At 51.6% G+C, this 23,442-nt stretch overlaps 1 protein-coding gene across 8 annotated transcripts in view; it reads right to left on the bottom strand.

Moving 5' to 3' along the window:
* Positions 1-3,774: 3,774 nt before the first annotated feature.
* The window catches only part of NAV2 (neuron navigator 2), a 366,516-nt gene continuing 346,848 nt past the window's right edge, over positions 3,775-23,442 (bottom strand). For 7 of the 8 annotated variants that reach the window (XM_059709130.1, XM_059709131.1, XM_059709132.1 and 4 more), the window contains 8 exons: positions 21,943-22,111; positions 19,473-19,708; positions 17,122-17,276; positions 16,851-16,922; positions 15,048-15,244; positions 14,003-14,121; positions 9,848-10,051; positions 3,775-7,208 (listed from right to left, as the gene is read on the bottom strand). In XM_059709130.1, coding sequence (XP_059565113.1) covers positions 7,083-7,208; positions 9,848-10,051; positions 14,003-14,121; positions 15,048-15,244; positions 16,851-16,922; positions 17,122-17,276; positions 19,473-19,708; positions 21,943-22,111 — 1,278 coding nt within the window. In that variant the 3' untranslated portion in view covers positions 3,775-7,082. Of the gene's footprint in view, positions 7,209-9,847; positions 10,052-14,002; positions 14,122-15,047; positions 15,245-16,850; positions 16,923-17,121; positions 17,277-19,472; positions 19,709-21,942; positions 22,112-23,442 lie in introns of those variants that run through there. The other variant, XM_059709138.1, reaches the window with a different exon arrangement.

The raw sequence follows: 23,442 nt of genomic DNA, 5'->3' as shown, positions 1-23,442 counted from the left end.
CGCCAGCTGTCCACTGCAGGCTCAGGTGAAGTCAGGGCCTGGACTGATGCACCAGCAGTGATGCATTTGGCTCATTGATCCCTGTCTGTTATTGATGCTCCAAGGTGGTGGTGGCTGGTCACAACCTCAAAAAAAAAAGACTTAGAATGGGAGGGTCAGTCTCCACTGTTACAGCTGGTCCTGGAGCCAGGATCACTCTTCAGCACCTCCTTTCTCAGTCCCCTTTCTGAGTTGCCCTCCCCCTCAGCCAGCACTTCGTAGGCCTGGATGACTCAGACCTTCCCTTCTGAGGGTTCTCAGCAACTGGTTCCCTGGGCCTTGTGGGGCTGTGGTGGCTGCAGATACTCATTCACAGTTGTTGCCAGGCATGGAAAGGGCAAGAGGTATCCCTGAGAGCTCTTCGAGCTCCAGGCGTGCTCCTTTCTGCTCACATGCTGCAGCCCTCACTCCTCAGCGTAATCAGGGTCAGTTACCTGTCACTCTGAGTGTAGCAGTCCCAGGTGATCAGGGAGCAGGGGTAGTTTTAAACTCAGTGGTAGATGAGTAGAAGGGACCCTCTTCCCACCTCCACCCGTCTGCCCCTCCCACATCAGGGACAAGCACCTCTAATTTTAGAGCATGAAGTTGTAGGGATGGGAAGCAAGAAATCCCCCAGGTGGGTTGCTGGAGGGGACCATTCCTCATTCCACTTCCCAAACACATGTACCCTAACTACGGGCACTTGGACACCAATGATGTCTAAAGGGTGAAAATGTCTACATTTCCTGCAGAACAGGGCCCCATCACAGAATGTTTTACCCAAGCTGGTGCCTTAACTGAGCCTTTAACAGGGCAGTTCAACCTCCAGCTTTATAGCAGGAACCACTAGTGGGATTCCACTGTCACGTGTCCCGTTATTCATAATTCCATGTGGGAGAGCAAACATGTGTTAGGATTATTTGGAAATGTTTATTCTATTCTATTTTCTTGAACTATTTGTCAATTTTCTCAACAAAACCACACTGTCTTAATGGTCTTTATGGCAAGTCTCCCTTCTGGTGGAAAGATCTCTCTATTCTTGATGGGCTGAGCTTCACTCTTTGTATTTTTTTTTAAATAATGTATTTTATTGATTTTTTACAGAGAGAAAGGGAGAGGAATAGAGAGTTAGAAACATAGATGAGCCCTAACTGGTTTGGCTCAGTGGATAGAGCGTCAGCCTGCGGACTGAAGGGTCCCAGGTTCGATTCCAGTCAAGGGCACATGCCTGGGTTGCAGTCTTGATCCCCAGGAGGGGACATGCAGGAGGCAGCCAATCAATGATTCTCTCTCATCATTGATGTTTCTATCTCTCTTTCCCTCTCCCTTTCTCTCTGAAATCAATATATATATAATTTTTTTTTTTTAAGAAACATTGATGAGAGAGAAACATCAATCAGCTGCCTCCTGCACATCCCCTACTGGGGATGTGCCCACAACCAAGGTACATGCCCTTGACCAGAATTGAACTGGGGACCCTTCCATCAGCAGGCCGACGCTCTATCCACTGAGCCAAACCAGTTAGGGCAACTCTTTGTATTTCAATATACATATTAAATCATCTTGTCCATTCCATAAAAACTGTGTTGGGCTTTTCAGTGGGATTGCATCAAAACTATAGTCCATTTGGAAGGAACTGACATCTTTCCATCAAGTCCTCTAATCCATAAACATACCCATTTCTTTGGGTTCTCTTTAATTTCTCCCAATAATGTCTTATAGATTTCTGTGAAGAGCTCTTGCACATCTTACATTGCACTTATTCCTAGGTGTTGGATATTTTTGATGCTCTTAAATTGGAACTTTTTAATTTTTTAAACTTTTGGCTGCATATAGATGTTCAACTGATTTTTGTGTACTGCTTTTATATCCAACACATTTCTCCAACTTGTTATTTTTAATTCTTTTGGATTACCTAAGTACATGTGAAGAAAGACAGTCTAATTGCTTCCTTTCCGATCCTCATGATTTTTTTCTCTTGCTTCTTTGCACCGTCTAGGGCAGTGGTTCTCAACCTGTGGGTTGCGACCCCTTTGGCGGTCAAATGACCCTTTCATAGGGGTAGCCTAAGACCATCCTGCATATCAGATATTTACATTACGATTTATAACAGTAGCCACATTACAGTTATGAAGTAGCAACGAAAATAATTTTATGGTTGGGTCACCACAGGAGGAGCTGCATTTAAAGGGCCAGCAGGTGGAGAACCGCTGCTCTAGGGTCTCTACGTGACAGTGAAGTTATGTGATGAGAGGAGGCACCCTTACCTGTTTCCTAATCAGAAAGAAAAAATATTCAACATTTTACCATTAAATACTGTTTAATATAGTTCTTGCTTTTAAATGTTCCTTGTAAATATTGAAGACATGTTGACTGCAGCCTATGAGAGCCAGCTAGGCCACGCTGGACTCCCAATCCACACAGACTGAGAAAATGTTTGTTGCTTTAGGCTGCTAAGTTTCTGGGGGAACAAGTTCCACAACCAACGCGGAAGGGATGTGTGATCCTCCCCTCAACGGTGATGTTAGGAGCACCGTGTGGCAGAAAGGGCACAGGTTTCAGAATCAGGTAGGCCGAGAAGTCCACTTCTACCATATGAGTTATTTGAGAAGTCCACTTCTACCATATGACTCATTTAATATTAGTCGTCCAGTTTTCTCCTGGAAAATGGAGATAACATCTCCTCTTAGAGGTGCTGTGATTCCGTGTGATAGGGTAAAATTCTCAGTACAGTGTGGCACACAGTAGGTCTCTATATGCACAGCTCCCTTCTTTTACATAAACTGATCATATTTCATAGATGCCATCAGAATATATTGTGTAGCAATGGGGTAGAACATGCTATGGAAAATCTTAGACATTCAGGACATCTTGTTGCCGAAACATTGCACAAGCTCCCCTTCATTTTTTTTGACAGGCATTAAAACTGCCTGTGCTGACCATCTGGATTCTCTCTCCCCCCCTGGTTGGGCCACTGCTGTGCATTACGATGAGTTAGATATCACACGTCATTAACAGTTGAGCCAGCTGTGTAGGATCCATTTCACTAGGAACCCACAGGCCTCACTTCGAACCAAGCCTTGACAATTCTTGTTGCTGCTGTTAGAAGTAAATGCTAAGGTGTAAGGTAATCTCCCACTGCCTACACTCTCTCTTCAATGGATGTCAACAGCAACATGGAACTGGGCCCCCAGTTTAGAAGCTGCCCAGTGAGGCAGGCTTTGGGTTGGAACTCCAAATCTTACCTCTTCCTTTATAGGATCCTGGATAAGTTGTTTTCTCTGAGCCTGTTTTCTTCTGTAAAATAGGAATAAGAATATTTACCTCCCCAGGGTCATTTTACAGATTGCATTGGGGGGTTTGGGAAGCATTTGGCAATTAGTAGGTACTCAATACATTTTTTTTAAAGTCTTTCTTGTGCCAAGGGGTCAAAGAGTGGGCTGGCGGGATACTGACGCTGCTTGTTAGTGTAGTCTAGGGCTCAGAGCACGGGCATCGCCTGGGAGCTTGAGTGTCGGACCCACCCTAGACATGCTCACTCAGGATCCACATTTCTACAAGATCCCCGTGAGTAGCAGTAACTCAGACGAGAAACTGAGAGGATGTAGGATGTTGATGACATCGTGGCAAGGGTGGGTCTGCAAATGTTGTGGGCTCTCCCTGTGTTTGTTGCATCTGAATAAGAATGACTTCCTCTTGGCATGAAACTGAACTCCCAGGAGGACTTGCTCCAGCACAGAAAAGCCAAACCACTAATCTGAATAAATAAGCATCAATTTTATTGAATCATGAATAATTTAAGACTGGTACAATCATCAGCTTTATTCTCCATGACGTGGGGCATGATCTCCAGCAGATCACTGGCAAATCCAAAAACCTCATGACAAATGAAAATTAAATAGGGAGAGAGGGAGGGGAGGAGGAAGGGAGGGAGGACGGAAACATACCGTACACAAAATACTCAATTCCTAGTTTTCTCTTTAAAAATGGCTAGAAAAAATTCATCAAAATGCAGCACTTTAATCGATTATTTACAATTTCTATGTTACAATGAAAAAATGTACATCTTATAGAACATATTTCATAAACTGCTCCACTGGAAAACAACTAGATCAATACAGCAAACCTCCCGTTGAATATCCACAACGTTGGATTATTTTTTCTTCCTTTTGAAGTAGATTCGCCACAATCAAATTTGAATATACAGAATTCTGAAGTTTAGAGCATCAGCAATTAAATAAAAAATGTTCCCAAGATACAACGAAGGTGTAGGCAAATCCCATTCCTGGTCCCCCCACCCCCACCCCACCCCCACCTTAAAGGAAAAGGCATTCCCATCTCATTTATGGCCTGTATAAGTCTTGGCAGTTTGGGAAGAAACTTTTGGCTTCCATTGGTAACTCAACATAAATGTTGCATAGAATTTCATACATTTCAAAATTAGCCTAACTGTAGAAAAAGGCAAAATGGAAGCATTTCGGACAGAGCCCTAAATGAGCACAAAGTCACTTTGTCGAAGGTGAGTGACACGAATAAAGTAAAATATGACCAAGAGGAGAAATGTGCACATCAGACAACCCTGCTTCCGAAGCTCTGGGAAGGTCACTGAGTTGTGAATCACACAAGGGCTACACTACTTGGAATCACTTTCACCAGTCAGGCAGCACCAGGGACAGAGGTCTCGGTTCTGAGCCTGGACCAGTGGGAGGGAAGTCTGTGGGAGAGGGGAGAAGAAAAGAGGTGTCAGAGAGAGAGAGAGAGAGAGAGAGAGAGAGAGAGAGAGAGAGAGAGAGAGAGAGAGAGAGAGAGAGAGAGAGAGAATGAATCTCAAACAATACTGGCAGGTGTCTACTCACAAGGTGACTGGGAAAACTGCCCATGAGGAACAGTCAATTTTACCTCTTCCCAAATTCACAGTATGAGCGTAAGGTCATCACTGGGGGATACATTGAGAAGGACCACTCTTCAGGTTGCCCAGAAGGCTCAGGGTTTGGCCTGTGGTCACAGGCTAATTACATGGTTTAAGGGTTTTATGAAAAACAGAACAGAACAAGACACACTCACACATCCAGATGACTGATGAAGGCTTAGCAGACGAGAGTCCGAGTTTACTGAGATTAAAACCGGGACAGTGTTGAGAGGTTTGTCCATGCACCAGTTAGTGGGAAAAATTCCCCTTTTCCTTTCGAGGAGGGAGAAAATGGTTCTCCAATGCAGTGTGAGCAGTGTCAGGTCAAGCTCTTGTGGTAAAATGAAAACACAGAGAGATGGACCTTCAGAAATAGAAATCTAAAGATGGAATAAAAACCCTGATCATTAACAGAGATGCCCCCACTGGGGTGGAATATTGATTCTCCTTATAAAACAGAAACAAACAACTGAAAGGTTTACCACACTCTGTAAGGAAGATACCAGTATGTTGAAGACACGTAGTAGCACGGCGTGTAACCAGCAACATCACATAGACCTGGAGGAACTTCTGCCTACGTGTTAGCTGGAGACTGTTAAGAACCTAAAAAAATGGATCTTTTTTTTTTCTTTTTTCTTTTCTTTTTTCCCATAGTCACACACCCATACAAATGAGTCTTTTGGATGAGATAAAAGTCACAGCAACGTGAGTTCTCCTACTGAGTGGGATGACTTTTTAGCCCTGTTTGCTCTGATGGGGAAAATAAAAAAACGGACCCCAGGCAGGCACGACACTCATCCATGAACACGGTTAGTACAAAACCAGTAAGGCATCACTTTGGGAAGGTCAGCACCGAAGAGGTCAGGCAAGGCTCGTCCAACGAAGCCCGAGGCTGGGGCATCCAGGAGGGAGTGGCCGGGCTGCCACTCCCTAGTTGAGTTGCATCACGTTTGTTCTGAGAAAAGTGCAAGTCTTCCGAGAGGTGACCTCACCACCCACCTGAGGTTGGAGCTGGCACGCTGGAGGTGTCGACATGCGTTCCGAAGCCTCGAGGACAAGAAGGAAAGGCAAGGTCCCGGCTCCCCCACGTGCTGAGGATGGGGTCCCGGTCCACTCCACAGGACGTGGTGACCCAGGCCCCAGTGGGAGGCGAGTGTGTGGAACTGTGAGGATGGACAACTGAAAACCAAGACTCAACTCCTGCGGTTCTCACTTTCACCAAAGGATTGATTCTGACTACGGGTGGAGGGGGGGGGATGGGGGGGTGAGAGGGTGGGGAAGGGAAGGAGACAAATCTTCAAAATCAAAGAGTCAGAAAGGGAGAAACTCAACCTCATTCTCAAAGGGGTCATCAGTTCTCAAAAGGAGACCAATTCTCACTGGACACAGTGTTTGCAGAAAAGAAACCTGATTCATTTCTAAGGAGACAGACACATGCTGTCTGCCCTGGCAGGTCCGCTCGGGCACATTCTCACTCCTGCACACACACTCGTGGGCTCACCGGAGGTGACGGGGGGAGGTGTGGCTGGACTGGAACAGGCAAAATACCTCTCGGGGAAGGAGAGCACCATTTAGAAAACAGAACAGAGCAGAGAGCACGAGGCGTTTTCTCCTAAGGTTTCCCTGTGCCTAGCTCTGACGTTGGCTGTGTGACAAAGCAAGTGCCTCGTTAGCACCAGTTCTCTGTGGCCGGTTGGGTGAGTTGGCATGGACATGAGGGTGCTGGCGGCCAGACCCACTTGGCAGGGTCTGAGTGAGGGGAAGCCGTGCTGTCGGGGTTTCAAGATTTGCTCCAGTCTCTCTGTCTCTGGGCAGCTGGTGGCAGGATGCTGTTTGGTTTCAGAACTTCAAGTGGGGTTCCCATGTTTAACCCTTTTCGTTTCAACGGTGATGTTCCTTTCCCGAGAAGTATCTTCAGTGACTTGGGGAGGTCACAGCAACAAGGCAAGAGCAATGATTTAAATGGAACCGATGGTAGTGCAGTCCTCACTGTGGAAGGAAGCAGTCCCAGGGGGCTGGCCCGGGATGGCTGCACCCAGGTCTGGGCGGGAGGACAGGGGGCTGGCTCAGGAGGGCATCTTCAGGATGGTGCAGAGGAAGGAGGCGCAGTGGGCGAGGCGAGGAGGAGGTGGGCAGGCTCCATGGCCGGACCCTGTCACAGAGTTGACTCCAGGGACGAGTCCAGGATGTCGTCGTGATGGCTGTTGCTGTTGGAGTCGCTGTCGTAGCTCTGGGGGCTGGAGTAGTTGGCTGCCTCCTGCAGCCTCATCAGCATGTTCATCTGAAAAAGGCAGAGAGCATGAGCGGCTTTCTGGCCAGTCCGCCACCCGCCGGCCCTGGCCTCCTGCGAGCTCACGCCTGCTCCGCCAGACTCACCTTGGGACTGCAGCCCACATGGGCTCTGGGCCAGGCTTCCAGGGTTCAAATCCCGGCTGCACCACTTATAGCTGCGTGACCTTGGACAAGTACCTTAACCTCTTTTGTGTCTCGGTTTCTTTATTGGTCAAATGTGAGTAATAATCACACCTGCCCTATAACGTTATGGTGTGGATTGAGTTAACACATGTAGGGCACTGAGAACAAAATGGAAAGTCCCCCATCAATCTGACACTTATTTTTATTTGGGGGGGGGCACATCTTACTCAAGTCTGGGTAAAGGTGCCAGTCAAGCGTCCCTGCTTCTGGAACATGCTCATCAGTGCCGCTGACTTCCAAAGCATGGGATGCCCCCTTCGACGAGCCTCAAGCTCATCTGTGCCCCAGTGGCTGTCACGGCCTTCACGGGGAGGGGGAGGGCAGCGCCAGGAACAAGCAGAGCCACGGAAAACAGAGAGGCCTGGATTCCAATTCCGGAATCTTTGGACAAATTACCTCATCTATCTGAGCCACCAGTGCCTGGTCTATAGATTGGAGAGAACAGCAGCTCCTATTCCCTAGGACTCAAATAGGGAACAAAATGACATAATGCGTATGGGGCCCTGAGACTAGGGCCTCGCACATAGTAAGTGCTCAATGAACGTGATGTGCCATCACCACCACCACCACCACCACCACCACCACCACCACCACCACCATCATCTTAAAGATAACAGTTTCAAGGTAGTGTCCTTAAATCTTCCCTGACAGATTGTCTTTATTGTTTTTAGTTTGGGAGTGGAGGTGGGGAGTGAACAACTACTTTTATTTTCCTTATAACTATAAATTGTGTGTGTGTGTATTTTATATTTTGCTTAGAAAGTAAGGTAGGAAGGCAGGGTTTCTCTGAGCTGAGGCCAAGACTTGGTGCTGCTGGGCATGACATCCAGCTGCCTCCAGCCAGCAGCCCCAGGATGCCTAGCAGTTTCCCTGGGTGAGTCTGGCCACGGACAAACCATGGGCTGGTGTCCACAGTCATCCCTGGGAGCAGGGAGTGGGGGTGGAGGTCAAATGCAGCCAACCACCCTTTGCATCTGAGATTACTTATTCATTCATCACTTCCACCCACAGCACGTGGTCCCGCATACACACAGGTGTGGCCTGTGCTCTCGGAGGTCTCAGTCCCCTGAGAAGAGAGACTAGTAAACGAGATGGATAGCCTGGGCAGAGGGCATGGGCTTGGGAGGAACACCCATATCTAACTTGTCACTCTGGGAGCCTGGGGTTGGAGGGAGCCCTCAGGTGTCACCTAAACACCCTCTGTGTTCAATCAGTGATACAGAGAGTTCTGGCTGAGCAAAGGATGTCTGGGAGCGAGCCGCCATTCTTCCCTCCAGCCACCGCGCATTCTATTTTTACGTAAGACCTCATGAGCTCGCACCCACAAAAATGTCCCCGTGACTCTGGATTTGAGCAACGGTTAACGTTAGAAATGGCTTCTTAAAGTTTGATCTTTTTCTCTGTAAAACAGTTACATCCACTTAAAGTATAGTTCCTGTTAAAAAAGTCTCAGCAGGACCAGAGCTCCACCCCTCCAGTCTGGAGGACGGCAGGCGACCCAAAGCACCGTTCTTTTTTAAATCCAGCAAATCAATTAGTCAGCACACGGGTTGTCTTTCCATCCTGCCGCATCACTTCTGAACATTTCCTTTCACTAGGTAATGAGAGCTAGTTCTCTGATGTGCTTTTCCCTTTGCTTTAGCTGCCACGGGCGCGCAGGGCTCCCGGCAAGGCATGAGAACGGTATTTCACCAGGGCAGGCTCTGGCACATTTGCTTTCACCACATTTCATGGGGCAGTTGCTTCTTTAGGTCTCCTTCTGCAGGATGACTATGCAGGCGTCTCATATTGGCAGAGCAAGTACAGCAAGTCCTCGAATAACATCCTTTCCTTATGCTATAGGCGAGAGGCCCCAGGACCCTGATTCTTCTATTCCATGTGGTTTCCCTTAAAGTCACAGGACCTACTGAGGAGGTTAAGTGAGGACTTAGCTGAACTGCAGCGTTACCACCACGGGCCCAGGTTCTGCTTAAAGGATCTTTATGGCTTCAGCAATGACAGCGTCAATAAGCAGCTCAGACAATGTTAAGGCCTAACTCACCTCGCTGGCCACGGGGCCCGTGTTCAGGCCTCCTGCCTGCGCGATTGCTGGCCTGGGCTTCTGCTCCTCACCCAGCTCTGCCCCTGCTGTTACTGGGGGAGAGTTCGCTGGAGCAGGACAGCACATGATAAAGGTGGCACTGAACCCAGAGGGCAGAGTGGCACAAGGACAATTAAATTCTCACCTTTGACCTTCTGCTACAGACCATTTCAGAGGGGTTCAAGACATTAGCGAAAAACTAAAACCATAGAAGAAAATCCTGGCAAACGTGTCCCTAATCTTGGGATGGGCCCAGTCACCCAAAGCAAGGCTGGGGCTCAGTCGCCTGTTTCCAGCGGGCCTCGCTCCCAGTAGACAGTAAGTGCTCGGTGATGGCTGAGCTGCTCCGGGAGCTGAGAACTCACCAGCGGGTCTCCTTCAGCGTCGCTGGGGGGCATCTGCTTGCTGGCCGAGCCCTCCCGAGGCATGGAGTAGCCGTCGAAGCCGACATCCTCGGGCCGGAGCTGCAGCAGGGGAGGCCACTCGTGCTGCTGCGGGCTGGCTGCCCAGGGGTAGGTGTCCATCACCCACTTGGCAGGGTCCTCCCAGGGGGCCCGCCTTCCGTAGAGCTAAGGGGAGGCCAGGAAGGAATGGTTAGGAGGGGCTCAGACCTCCTCTGCAGCCCTGTTTTGCAGCTTTCCGAAAAGTTCCCCAAACGCAGCGTTATGCCTCCCCTGACAGGGTAATTCTACTTCCAGAATGCTACTGTAAGGGAGTCATCCAAGGTGCAGAGTGGATGTGCTAAGACTGAAGGCAGCATGACCCACGTGTCAGGAACACCGGCTCTGGAGTCAGGTTGACGGGCTCACGCCTCAGCTCTGCCACTGACTCACTGTTACCCTAACTGAGTCTGGCTGATCTACCTGAATGGTGGCCAGCTTCCGTGGTAGAAACAGTCCCAGCACAGCCAATGCCAGACTACCAACACGACCTCACTGAATGTGGAGCTGGAAAGAGGGGCTGGCTATCAGCTCCAGCGCCCTCCTGCATTACTGCCAGAGCTAGCACCCTACTGCGTTACCGCTACCTCCAGCACCCCCCTGCATTACCACCAGCTCCAGCGCCCTCCTGCGTTACTGCCAGATCTAGCACCCTACTGCGTTACCGCTACCTCCAGCACCCCCCTGCATTACCACCAGCTCCAGCACCCTCCTGCATTACCACCAGCTCCAGCACCCTCCTGCATTACCACCAGCTCCAGCACCCTCCTGCATGCAACCACCTGGAGAATTCCTTCCGCTGGCCACCAACACCACAGGCAGAGGTCACAAATGACCCTGTTCTGGTTAAAACCTCATTTCTTGAGGAGGGTCTGACTCTCATAGTCCCTCTGTAAACTTTCCAAACAGCAGACTGGTCACTTTCAAAACAGCAGACTGTTAACAGAGGTTACATGTGGGTGGTGCTTCTCCCACCCATATATTTCTCAAATTTTTCCATATTAACTAATTTGCTCTTAAAAGAGAAAACGATATTATCACTTAATTTTATAAGATCACTACCATGCCTCCACACTCCTTTCTTTAAGCTTTACTGATAACACGATTTTAGCAGTGAGTCTCAGACAGGATTCTGTGAAGGGGGCCTGTGCGTGTGCGTATACATCTGTGTCAGAGAGAAAGGGAACACAAACATGTGCGGATATTTGGGATCGAAAAAGGCTGTTCCAGAGTAGGAACATTCCTGCAATTTTTAGAAACTTCCCCCTCCAAGGGCCTTCCCCGTGGAACTGGCCTGCTTTGCCCGGGCCAGACTTCACATGGGTGAGGCTGCACCCAAGCCCCATTTCTGACAGCTCCTGCTTCTGTCTCCGCCCTCCCGCCTGGAGGAGACGCTGAGGGCGGCAGGACCACAGAGGCTGGAAGGGGGAGGTCAGCCAGTCCTCAGAGGGGTCTGGCCTGGTGGTTTTCAAATATGTGCCCTTCTCCCCTGACCCCATCACTGAAGAATTTGAGAAACTTTTGGGCTCCACGGAAGGCAGCCTGAAAAACACTCTGTGGGCCCAAACTTTTCAGAGCACAGATGGGTACCCTAGAGAAGGGAGACTTGCCCCGGTCTCAGAGCAACCGGTAATCTGATAAAGCGCCCGCGCCTCCCTTTATGGGGGGTGGGGGAGACAACGACGACACAAAGACCTTTCGAGTTACTCTATAGACACTTTGGCAAGTGTTTACAGTGACAACGCCAGAGGGGAACAGGGCTGGGGCCTGACTCATCGGAATGTGCAACTGGCAAATGCGAGCAGCATCGGCAAGAACAGGAGGTATTTTACAGGCCTCCCCACTTGCCGCTGGACACGTTCCAGTCCAGGTGGTGAATGGCTGGGTAAGGACCGTGGCAAGTACAGGAAACGCTGTGAAGCGCCTTGGCCCCCGTGCAGAGCCTGTGGCAGCGCTAAGCAACAGCAGAGACAGTGGATAGACAGACAGACAGACAAATAGGACATTTGCTTTCACCACAGCACACATTCGGGAAGAGCCTCCAGGCAGTTACACACTCACACCCCACTGGGAAAAGACTCCGGAGTCAAGACTTGCAGAGGTGTCTGGTATCCACTAGGGGGCGATGCCGCAATTCCTCTGGGAGAGGATGTGTCTGGTGGAGGGACTGTCTAGCGGTCAGTGGCGGACCTATCTCAGCAGGAGCCTTGGTCCCCCTCCCCCCACCACAGGCAGCCCTGCCAGAGTCCACCCTGGGGCCTCAACCTCTTCTTAGCTTATAACCTCGGCCAAGAGCTCACCTACTCTGAACCAATGTGCTGCCTTCATGGCCTCTCTACTCACCTAGCAGGGCCAGGTGAGGACTAAATGGCCCCGTCCGGTGCTCAGCACATAGCGAGCATGGAATCAAGGTGACACGGAGGAGAGTAAGGAATTTAAACCTTTTTAAAATAGAGGAATCCTTTTGTCAAGTGAAATCTGACGTAGAACTCCACTACCTGAACCACAGTACTTGGCTCCCCGAACCAACTGAGGCTTCTGGGGAAGTTCGGACAGTGTGCAAGTCAGGGGAGTAACCGAGGAGTCAGCTAGGCTGGGCTCCAACGCTGGCTCATCACACCCCAGAGTCAAGCTGGGGTAAAGCTCCCGGGGCCGTGGTCTCCTCACCTGTCAGGTGCTCTGAGCTGTTAAAGCTACACGAGAGGCATGTCAGGCCCCCAGCACCGTGCCCGGCAAGTAGCAAACCCTCAAAAAACAGTCAGCAAACTTTCCTTCCCAACTAGAGGCATAAGAACACACCAGGTTTCCCGTGAACCAGCAGGTTCCCTGAGGCCTCCAAGGCTCAGCAGGGCGATGAGGTCGGAGGGCTGAGACCAGGGGCTCATTTCTGAGCAGACTGGTAAAATGCTAACTCCAGCCGCCTCCCCTGGTGGCTCCCAGGCTCTGGAAAGATTGTTCTTCAAATGACCTCCCAGCAACAGGAAGGGATGACTTTTCCTGTCTGTATGTCTTATGAGATGGAGGCATGGCTCTGGTTTCCTGCCCTTTTCAAGTTCTTGTCTGAGTGCCTCTGAAGACCCTCAGTGCGGCTGCATGTTACCGACAAGCAATCAGACACTCGCTAGGCTCAGCCAAATGCATGGAAATGACACACAGCCCTTGTACTGTCACACACACGCGTGGGGCACGCACCCTCCGTGATCTCCACAGGCCTACGGCAGCGTCTTGTGTCTCCTGATGCCCAGGACCGAGGAACAGAGAAGCCCTGGGAACCGGCTGCTAAACTGGTTGCTGACTGTTGAGCTGTGCGTGACACATGCTCATCACGGAACCCCGGGGGCCAAGCCCAGAGCTTCTCAGGCTGCCTCCAGGCTCCACAGTAAAACTTCCATCTACGGCTGAGCTGCTGGAGCTGACCCTGGGCTGAATGAGATGGGACATGCTGCCTCATGAGCCCACGGTCACCGGGGAGGGGTCCCAGGCAGGGAGGGAGTGCCATGGCTGCCCGAGGGCGGAGAACCTGGGATTCCAGCCAGAGGCGTGGACTCAAATCCCAGATTTTTCCAGGTTGACTCTTATGACCCCCGGCAAGTCACTTATTCTCCCTTGAGACTCAACTCTTCTCCTCTGAAAAATGGAGATAAAAATATCTCTATATTCCTGGACAAATGCAGGGCTTGAACCAAATAGCAGATATGAGAGGACTTCGTCAACTGTGAAGTGCTACACACGCTTGCTTCCGTTTCTTTGCACTCACTATGCTGAGGGCATCACAGCCAGGATGCATTTACCCTTTGCAACAAGTCTTTGTGGCACAGGATTGTCATTGTCCTTTTCTATCCACGAGGGCATCGTGGCACAGAGAAGCTGAACGACTTGCCTGGGGTCACACAGCTTACAAGAGGCAGAGCCAGGACTTACAGCCAAGTGTGTCCCTGCACTGTGCCAGACTGCTGGCCTCACAGGTGAGGGAGGGGCTGTCACCTCATGTCAGTCAGAATCCCAGAGGAGGAGATAAAGCCCCCTCATCTGGTCACTAGAACAGCCCCCTTCCTCCCCCCTCGTTTTGCCGTGTCTCACCTGGAGTCCTTCCCTGACGGCTTCCAGGAGGTAGGGGATAATTGAGTAGTTCCACAAGTCGGTGAACCACACCCTGGAGCCATCCACGTCGATGGGGCATGACAGGAAGAGCCGGGGGCCTGGGGACCAAACAAAAATCCATCAGAGCTGAGTTGGGGAGAAGCCAGGAGAAGCCACGATCTAAGCATCCCTCCCAATTTCTGAGTGACAGCAGAAATTCCACCTGCCGGTGGCGGGCACAGAGCAGGACACGTGGGCTCTCCAATACCCCTCCTCCCAACCCCCAGGATCTCTCTGCCCCAGGAAATCACCCAAAAGAGAGGAAAGGCTTTACGGAGAAAGATGTTCCTCGTGGTATTATTAGTCCTGACCTTTGAAAATGCAAACACACTAAATGTCCAAGAAAACAGAAATGGTGCCGCGAATGATGGCGTACCCGCACGTGAGTCTATTCCAGCCTTTAAAAATAATTATAAAACTGGAGCAGCAACTCAGGATGCTTATGAGACAATGTGAGGTGAAAAAGAAATGAACGTGCTGTAGGTATACTCTGATGGCAACTAAGTAAAATATCTATGTGTGGACAAGGGCAAAAATCAGCTCAAATTAAAATAATCATGTCAGGAGGGTGGGATGATCAATGACTTTTTTCCTCTGTTCTAAATTCTTAAGCTCCAGGAATGTTGGTAACGTTTTACTTTATTTTTAAAGCAGAGCCTTCGGGGTTGGGCACTTCACTGAGCTGGCAGTTTCCACATCGGCCCTGGCTGGACCATCTCTTGCTGCTGATCAGCCCCAGGGCATTGGGCAAGGCAAGAGGGGCAGAGACACAGCAAGGGATGTGGGCGAGGCAGTCGGGGGTCTGCCTTGGGCTGGGACTGTCCCCTCTGCCTCCTTCTCTGTCCACATGAACAGAACAGAGTCCAGCTGACTTGGGCCTGCAGGGTGCTGCCCTGGCCAGGGCCCCCGGACAGTCTCCGAGGAGCCAAGCTCTGCGCCGCCCTGAGCCAGCCCACCCACCGTTCTCACCTGGCTGCCCACCTACCTATGGTGACGTCTGAGGAGCTGTGAGCCTCCAGGAAGCGGTTGAGGTGATGCCAGACCTTGGGAATCCAGTCGATGATTTTCACCAGCTCCACATTCCGCACCCGCCCACTGATCTCCGTCTCCATGAGCTTCCGCCTCAGGAACCGGCCAAGGAAGCCCTTCACGGGCTCCGTGTGGTTGGCACAAAGCACCCACCTGGGGGACATCAGGTTTTCAATGATTACAACAGTGAAGAAACGAGGGCTAACCTCAAGACTCAATGCGCACGAGAACTAGACAGATGGTGTGTATGCTGACACTGAAGTAGGACTCCCTGTGCAAACACTGAATGTATATTAATTCACTTTTCCTCACAGCCACCCCATGACACAGATATTATCGCCATCCTCATTTTACAGACGGAAATGTGAAGGCGCAGAGAGGTTATGTCCAAGATCAAAGAAGCAAGTTAATAGAAGAGCTAAGGATAGAACCAAGACAGTGCAGCTCCAAAGTCTGAGCTCTAACCACTGAGTCTGCTGCCTCTTGTGTTTGTGTCACTGTGCTGGGCCATAGAGCTGTAAGAATGACTGAGACACATTCGTCCCTGTTCCCAGGAGCTCACAGTCTTGTCGAGGAAGTAGATAAGCAAACAGAGGAATTGAGGCATGATGAAGCCCAGGGAATCAGGGAAGGCTCCTCAGAGGGGCTGTCTGGGCTGGGACTGGAAGAATGGATGGAGCAGCCACATAAGCAAAGGCAGGAGCAGGGGGTAGGGTGGCAGGTGGGAGAGCTCGCTGAAGCATTTGCAGAGACATGGGAAAAGGGGTGAGTGTTTGGGGAAACTGCCAGAGGCCATGTAACCAGACTTTAGACTTGACCTGCCAACCCAAGGAACCTGGATGCATTCTGGAGGCGATGAGGAACCACTAAAGCACTTCAGGGGGGAGGGTTTATGGTCAGATTTGAATACTAGGACGCTCATGCCACTGCCACTGCCACTGGCGTGGAGGATGAGGCCACTCTGCAGGCAGTAGTGCCCAGAGAGGTGATGTGGCGTGGCAGTGGCGGGGGAAGGAGGAGGAGGAAGGACTTGAAGCATCTTTAGAAGAAAGCATGGACAAGACCGGGACAGCCTGGATGCGGAGGGGAGCCACGATCTCAGGGGCCTGGAGGAGGTCACATTTCCCAGGGAATGACAATTGAGGCCCACTTGCCAGAGATCTCCCTCAGGGATGCCTGCAGAGTGGCCAGTGAGAATGGGCGAGGGTGCCATCCCAGGACAGGATTCTTATCCTCATATAAGGGCCAGCAGGAGGCGAGGAGCGCTGGGGTCACCAAGGGGTCAAAGTGGGGCAAAGGGCATTTAGCGATGGCACCACAAGGCAAGTGGCAACCCACCCGGGCACGACAGTGCAGCGGCTCTTCCCACACCCAGCAGGGAGCCCCGCGTGGTGCTGGGGCAGAGGACACATGGCAGCTGGAGGCAAAGGCCCACAGACCCCCAGACAGCTCTTGGGGACAAAGCAAGGGCTTTCATTGCTCATGTTCACCTGGGCCCCCGAGAGGCGCGCCCCTGATGTGCCGGGGAGGCGAGTGGCCTACTGTCCCTGCCCGAAGCTGCCTCCCTGGTCTCTGCTACCCCAGGACTTCGTGACCTCACACGAGTCATCTAATTCTCCCAGCCTCAGTCTCCCCATTTGCAAGCTGCGAATGAGAAATGTAACTACGTGGGGCTATCATGAGAATGAAGGGTGAAGCTGGGAAAAATGCTCCACACGATGCCTGGCACAGATCTGGTTCTCAGAGGGTGACACCTTACCTGAAGTTGTGATGGAGCTGCAGGTTGGGAGTAGAAGAGGTAGCCTGGTTCATTGTGCCGATTATGTAAGGGCTGTGGGGGACATGGAGGAAAGAAGAGGACTTTGTGAGGCAAGCCCAGCTCCGGACAGGCCTACAGGGTCCGTCCAGGCAGCTGGCTGGCTGCCTCCCGGCCCCCCACGCTGACCCCAGCCGTGCATGGGCACAGGTCTGTGCAGCACACCTCCCCTGTGGCCGTTCTCCCGGGGCCAGGGCCCGGAGCTGGCCTTTACCATCTGTGGTCCTTGCAGCTGAGCAGCCCATTGAAGATCTCGCCCAGGGAGCTGACATGGTGCAGGTTGTCCAGGATGATGACGAGAGGCATGTCCGCAGCGTTGTTCTCACTGGCGCACTGGTCGGCAAGGTTGGACAGGTACTGGCGCAATTCCTGCATGGGCCAGGGAAGGGCGGGATGCAGCCGATGAAGAGCACACGCTCAGAGCCTGCACGTCGCCCAGGCCAATGCAAGGGGCAGGCCCTCCACGGGCAGCATGCCTGCCTGCTGCAGGGGTCGGCTTGGGTGATGCGGGGAGGACAGGGTGGGGAAGGCCTGCGTCCTGCCTTCTGGCTTTCACTAGGGAACAGAACTCCTTCAGCCGAGGGCCAGAGCACAGCAGCATGGAGGTGCCCAGGCCCGGTTCTGTATCCCTGCTCTACCACTTCTCTATATGTGTCGCCATTTTTCTTGGATAGTTCTTTTTGTGCCAACCTCCCAGGAAGCTCCAAAGGGCTCCAGAGGTGCCTCACACACCTCTGTGTAAGCTGCATACGTTCCGTATAAGGTGCTCTTCCACGGCGCCTGCCTGAGGGCCGTGTATGCAGAAGCCCTCCATGAATAATATCACACAGCATCCCGTAAGTGCCGCTGAGAAGCGCTATGGCAGACAGACATCCAACAGTGCAGGGGGAGGTGGGTCTGCATGCACAGGGGCCTTGGGAGGTCTGGGTGAAAGGGTGAGATCTGAATTGAACTGTGAAGAATGGCTGGGGGATTGGCTGGAGCTGGGGTCAGAACACAGCTCAGAGTGGCTGGGGAAGGCCTGTGCTCTAAAAAGGAAGAGAAGAATAATGGTGCAGAAGGGGAAAGAGCTGAAATGGCGAGTTAAGGACCGGCCAGAGAACCCAGGATGACTGCCTGGTGATGTCACCATCATGCTGGCATGACCTAGAGCGGGGCACAGCTGAGGGCCTCACACAGCCGAACTTCTGTAGCCCACAACCCTCTGGGGTGGGTACTATGCGTAGCTTCCGTTTACAGAGAGGGAAACTGAGGCACACCCAAGTCAGGTGACTGCCCTGAGATTGCAGAGAGGGCAAGCAGCGGGCTGGATTCAGACTCGGTGCCTGTTCAGTGTGCTCCTCACACCCGACACTCCGGCATGCCAGCCGCCTCCTCCTACGAACACACACATGCCCACGTCTCCCTCATAAGTCACAATGCGGCTTCAGCCCAACTTTTTGAGTTACTAGTAATTTTTCCTTCTTTGAGCTCCTTTCCATCTGGGTTCTTGGCCTCAGCCTTACAATGACAGGGCTCCTGGGCCTCCCACTCCTACTCAGGCCTTCGTGGTACAGAGGGTGAGATGCCTTCTGCACGAGGTGCCCAGCCAGGGGTCCTTCATTCACTGGTCCTGGAGAGAATGCCCCCCTCAGCTCACACCGAAGCTTTCGACTCGGAAGCTCGGACCACTTCTCTCCAGTCCTGTCCCCATGTCTAAGTCACCTGGAAACCTGTGAATGGCCCAGGTTCCCGGCCCACGCAACCTATTGGAACAGGGCACCAGGAAATGAGGGTGAGGAAGCCCCATCATCAGGGATGCCAGGTGATTCCTAAGGTGGAAGAGTCCTTTCCAGTTTACCTTGGACTCTGGCCCCTTTGCAGAGGTCCAGCCAGAGGGAATTACCATTAACTCCACTGTGCGAATAGCAAACAAGTGTGAGAAACCCCTTCCCAACCCGCGGCTGGGACTAGGTCAGACCGTCCAGTGTCTCCATTGCTCCCTGTGAGGCAGGGCCAAGCCTATTTGCTGGCTCTGGAGTCCAAGGCTTTGACTTGCGCTCCAGTCCACTTCTCAGTACCGCCTGAGTGACCTCAGACACATGACCATCTGCCTCAGGCCTCAGTTTCCTCCTCTGTGAAGTGGGGATAGCAGCAACTGGTCCCTTCATGGCTAATAGCTGTGAGCTATGAGGTGGCCAGCTTGCGGTCATGGGGCAGTCTGTCAATAAGAACTATCATTCTTGTTCCAAAAAGGGTTTCATTTTGGAAAAACAATAGCATCACCAGGCACATGATAAATTCTTGGTAAATTGAAGTGGACTTAAGGAACTATTAGCACTGAACATGTAGCTCATAGTGGGGAAGCAAGAAATGAACTAGATTGACTTACAGGTGAAATTTAGTGGGAAGTTTTGGGTCAAAGCCTAACTTCTTGCCATCCTGACCTTCACTGGGCTCTCATAACCACCAAAGTGAGCGTATAGAAAATGCTGCTTTCCCATCAGGGTGGGGTGACATCAACAGTTCTGAAAGGGCCCAAAGGTGAGCCCTGGCTGGGCAGCAGCCTCGGAAAGCTCTCCTCACCTTGCTGGACTTGTGGTCCACGTTGAAGGTGGCGATGACCCCGTCTGTTAGCTCTCGTCCCTCCCGAAGCACCAGGTACTCGGACAGCCGGTTGGCCAGGTAGGTCTTCCCGGTGCCGCTGGGGCCGGAGAGAATGATGCGCCGGTGCTCCACCAGCAGGGAGACGTAGCGCTGCAGGATGGGCTTGGGGATCAGGGACTCGAACGCCAGCGAGTCCAGGCTGTTCTCCGCGAGCCCTGTGTGGGAGAGGAAGTGTCTCAAGTCCTGCAGAAAGGGGAGCTCTGTGTTTGCCCAGCTGGGCCTGCCATGACCGGAGGCCACCCCTTTCCCGGGCAGCCTGCTCACCGAGGCCCTGGTGCAAACTGCCGCCGCTTCCTGCTCAGGAGCAGCCTGGGTGCGGGCTCTGGTTCTGGCTTGGCTGACTTTCGCTCACCTTTCAGACCTGGGCCCCTGGCCTTCGTCTGTTCTCTGCAGAATTCCTAAGACTCTGGGCTCGGCTTGTCTGTCTGGATTTGCCAACCGATGGCGCTTGCCCAAACCTTTGCCTCCCATGTCTGCCAGCACCTTAGGGTTCCTTCCTCACCCTGCTCTCTCCTGAGTGCCAGGCGCCACTGCTTCCCACACTCAGATGCACCATGAAGGCAACAACAGTTTTATCTTAAAAACAAGCAAATGCAAAGTAGGACCATCTGATTAGGGGATGTGAACCCTGGCTGTTCCGGTGTGTAATGGGGGCTGTTGTGTGTATGGGGGGGTTGTTCCGGTGTGTAGTGGGGGCTGTTGTATGTGTAGTGGGGGCTGTTCTATGTGTAGTTGGGGCTGTTCTGTGTGTAGTGGGGGCTGTTCCGGTGTGTAGGGGGGGCTGTTCTGTGTGTAGTGGGGGCTGTTCTGTGTGTAGTGGGAGCTGTTCTGTGTGTAGTGGGGGCTGTTCTGTGTGTAGGGGCGGCTGTTCCAGTGTGTAGTGGGAGGGGTTTTGGTGTGCCTGGTACCCTTTCTACCTTCTCCTATAGAACTCTTTCCTCTTATGGGGAGCTCAGTAAGATGGTTTAAGTATGGCTTGCCCAGCCCCTGCACCCACACAGGTGTGGGCTTATGACTAAGCTGAACCAAAGCCTCTCCCGGTCACAAGGACGGATTCAGTGATGAGTGTCTGACTCACGGTGGGGCAGAACTACCCCGAAGAATTTTCTGTCTTACTATTCCAAAAAGACAACCGCTTTCTTCTAGGTTTCTAAGTTAGAAAAATGAATCAGGGCCATGGGGGCCATGCCATGTGCAGAGAGCTCAAAAAATACAAGAAACTGAGGCAGTGTGGTCCTGGTGCACTGTGGGAACACCCGAACCCAGCTGTGTGGGAAGTGTGTCCTGGGCTTTCCAGGTAAAGGGCCTTTACGTTTCTGTTTTTGCTAAAGCTGGTTTGAGTACGTCTCTGTCGCTAGCAGCCCAAGCCCCGACTGGAATTCCACTTGCCAACAAGGTGAGGCTGCCTGTGAGGTTCAAGCAGTGCCTCACTGCTTGGCACCAGCAGGACCAGGTCTGCGTTCCCAGGTCTAGGATAAGGAATGCCGAGGTACCTTAGGAAAACCTTCCGATCGGGAAACAAAACTTGCACCAAACACCCCCGAAACTGCACTGTTAAACTACAGGCAAGATCAGTGCCCTCAAGGGAAGCAAGAAACAGGACAACCTGCAGGTTGCACTTAGTACCTTGTTGATTGGTCTATTCTTTAAGGTGGTTCATCAAATATAGGAAAAAGGGGTTTTGCAGTCAGATACATTTGTGTCAGCCTGGATTAAACAGCCTTGTGAATGCCCAGAGATAGGACATGAAAGGATAGAGCCTTGAGTGTATCAGGACACTCCCGTCCCCTGCCCCCCAGATCCAGATGGGGATAATGATGCAGTTTCCCAGAGTTATTTGGACATGAGATCCCCTCCCCTCCCCCCAAATACTCTGTGGACCTGGAGTTCCGTGGAACACTCTTTGGCTTGGGGCTCAACATCTCTGGGTGATGAGGCCATCGGAAGCCCCAGCAGCATCGTGCGTGGGCTCAGGGTGCCCAGAGCGAGTCCTCTCTAGCCTACAGCAATGCGTGGCTTCCCCATCTGTAGGATGGGACCCCATCCAAGGCTTGCTGGCAAGAGTAATTCCTTGGCATTGGTGGAGCCCCATTTCCACAAGGTTATTAAGATTCCATCATCTCAGAGTCATCAGGCTAATGGGAACGTTTGTTCTATAATTTCAGCAGTCAACTAAAATTATTTGTTTCCGACGGTGGTTGAAAAAGCTAAGGACGGTTTAACGTGCTTAGGTAAGAATAACTGTGGTCAAAGGGAGAAAAAAACACAACAACCCACATCCATATGCACAAACAACACTGTGGCCACAGTATGCCGAGCCAAGTCTCAGAATGAAGAGACACACATACGCAATTCCTGAAAGCTCCGGCCCCTGCATCCGGGGAGTTACCTTTGACGGTCACGGAGATGGTGGTGTTCTCTCCCACCAGGTAGCCGCAGGGCAGCAGCTCGGGCGTCTCGGAGGTGTTGCTGCGCTTCACTTCCCCGATGCTGTAGCCCAGCACACTGTCCGAATTCAGCCCGAGCTGACTCACTGGGTCGACGTGAATGATGTATTCCTGGAAAAAGTAGAACCAAGACTCCATCAAAGATGTGGCTAAAAATCTGCCCATGACTCATGTTTTCGTTGGGTGATTTACAATCATCTGCTCTTCTTTCTCAGCTGAAGCCCGGGTTGAAATGGGCTGTGGAGCGAGGGCAGAAGGGCTCACGTTCTACGGCATCGGTGCCTCACTGTCACGGGCACTGTGAACGTTTAGTCTGGGTCAACCGAGCACGGAAAAGTCAGGCTGCTTTTCCTGAGCTCAAGTCTCAAAGGCATCGAGACCTGTGAATGGTGCTGGGAAATTTCTGACAAGGAATCTCTCCACCAGGCCCTCCTTTTGGCTCAGAGCAAAGGCCATACGGATGACAAAGGGAGCAGAACCCGGGGCTGCTAGAAAAAAAGCAGCTCCTGGAGCTTTAAACAGGAAAATGTGTCCTTCATCGGGAGAATTCCCTCTGAGGTGAGTGACCCAAAGGTTCAATTTAGGTCCACGAACTTGGAACGAAGAGCCATGGGCTGCGGGCTCTGAGATGGCCAGACGATGGCCAAGGTGGAAGCTCAATAACAGACGTCCACCTTCAATGGTCTCTTTCCTCACATGTGACACCCCACACGTTCTTCTCAGCCCAATGTGTTGTATTTCTAACCCAAGGATGTCCGACTGCCCGTCATCAGAGATACGGTTTTGGCCCAGGTAACAGGATTGGCTGCCCTTGACCTTGAACGCCTGCCTACTCACATTTCTATGGACTGGCCTGTGAAGATGATGAGCAATCTTTGGTCAAAGAACAGAGTTTCCTCTGTATGAAGTCACCTGGGTCTAGATGCTAGAAAGAGGCCAGAGTGAACTAGTTAAGTCAGAAGCAAGACCAACTCAACTGGACCAACAGAATCTGGTTTTAGATCCATGACTTTGGGCAAGTGACCCAACCTTCTTCGCCTTTAAGTGGGAAAATATAGAACCTTCTTTACAGGCCGGAAAATAAATCGGGGTGATGTAAGGAAAGTGCTTGGTAGGGTCTCAGGCACAGAAAACGTGGGTCATTAGTATTTCCCAGGGGACATGACTAATGAACACTTATGGCTGTTGACTTACTTCAGGACAATAGAAAGAAGTGTGCTGAAAGCTTCCTTCAAACCACACTGAATTTCAAGGCTCACTTCAGTACTCTTTGCTCATTTCTCCTGTGTTAAAACCCACTCCAATGATGTGATTGGAATAAATACAAAAATAACTATGCCAACATCCTTGACACTGGCCATTGACCAGATGTTAATGTCCCGTGTAGCACTAATCACAGAATAAAGTGTTGGCAAGGACGTGGGCAAATCGATCAAATCGCT

Source organism: Myotis daubentonii, chromosome 9 (assembly GCF_963259705.1).
Source record: "Myotis daubentonii chromosome 9, mMyoDau2.1, whole genome shotgun sequence".
Classification (NCBI taxonomy): domain Eukaryota; kingdom Metazoa; phylum Chordata; class Mammalia; order Chiroptera; family Vespertilionidae; genus Myotis; species Myotis daubentonii.
The sequence above is the reverse complement of the archived record's forward strand: the minus strand, read 5'-3'. Positions and strand labels throughout refer to the sequence as shown.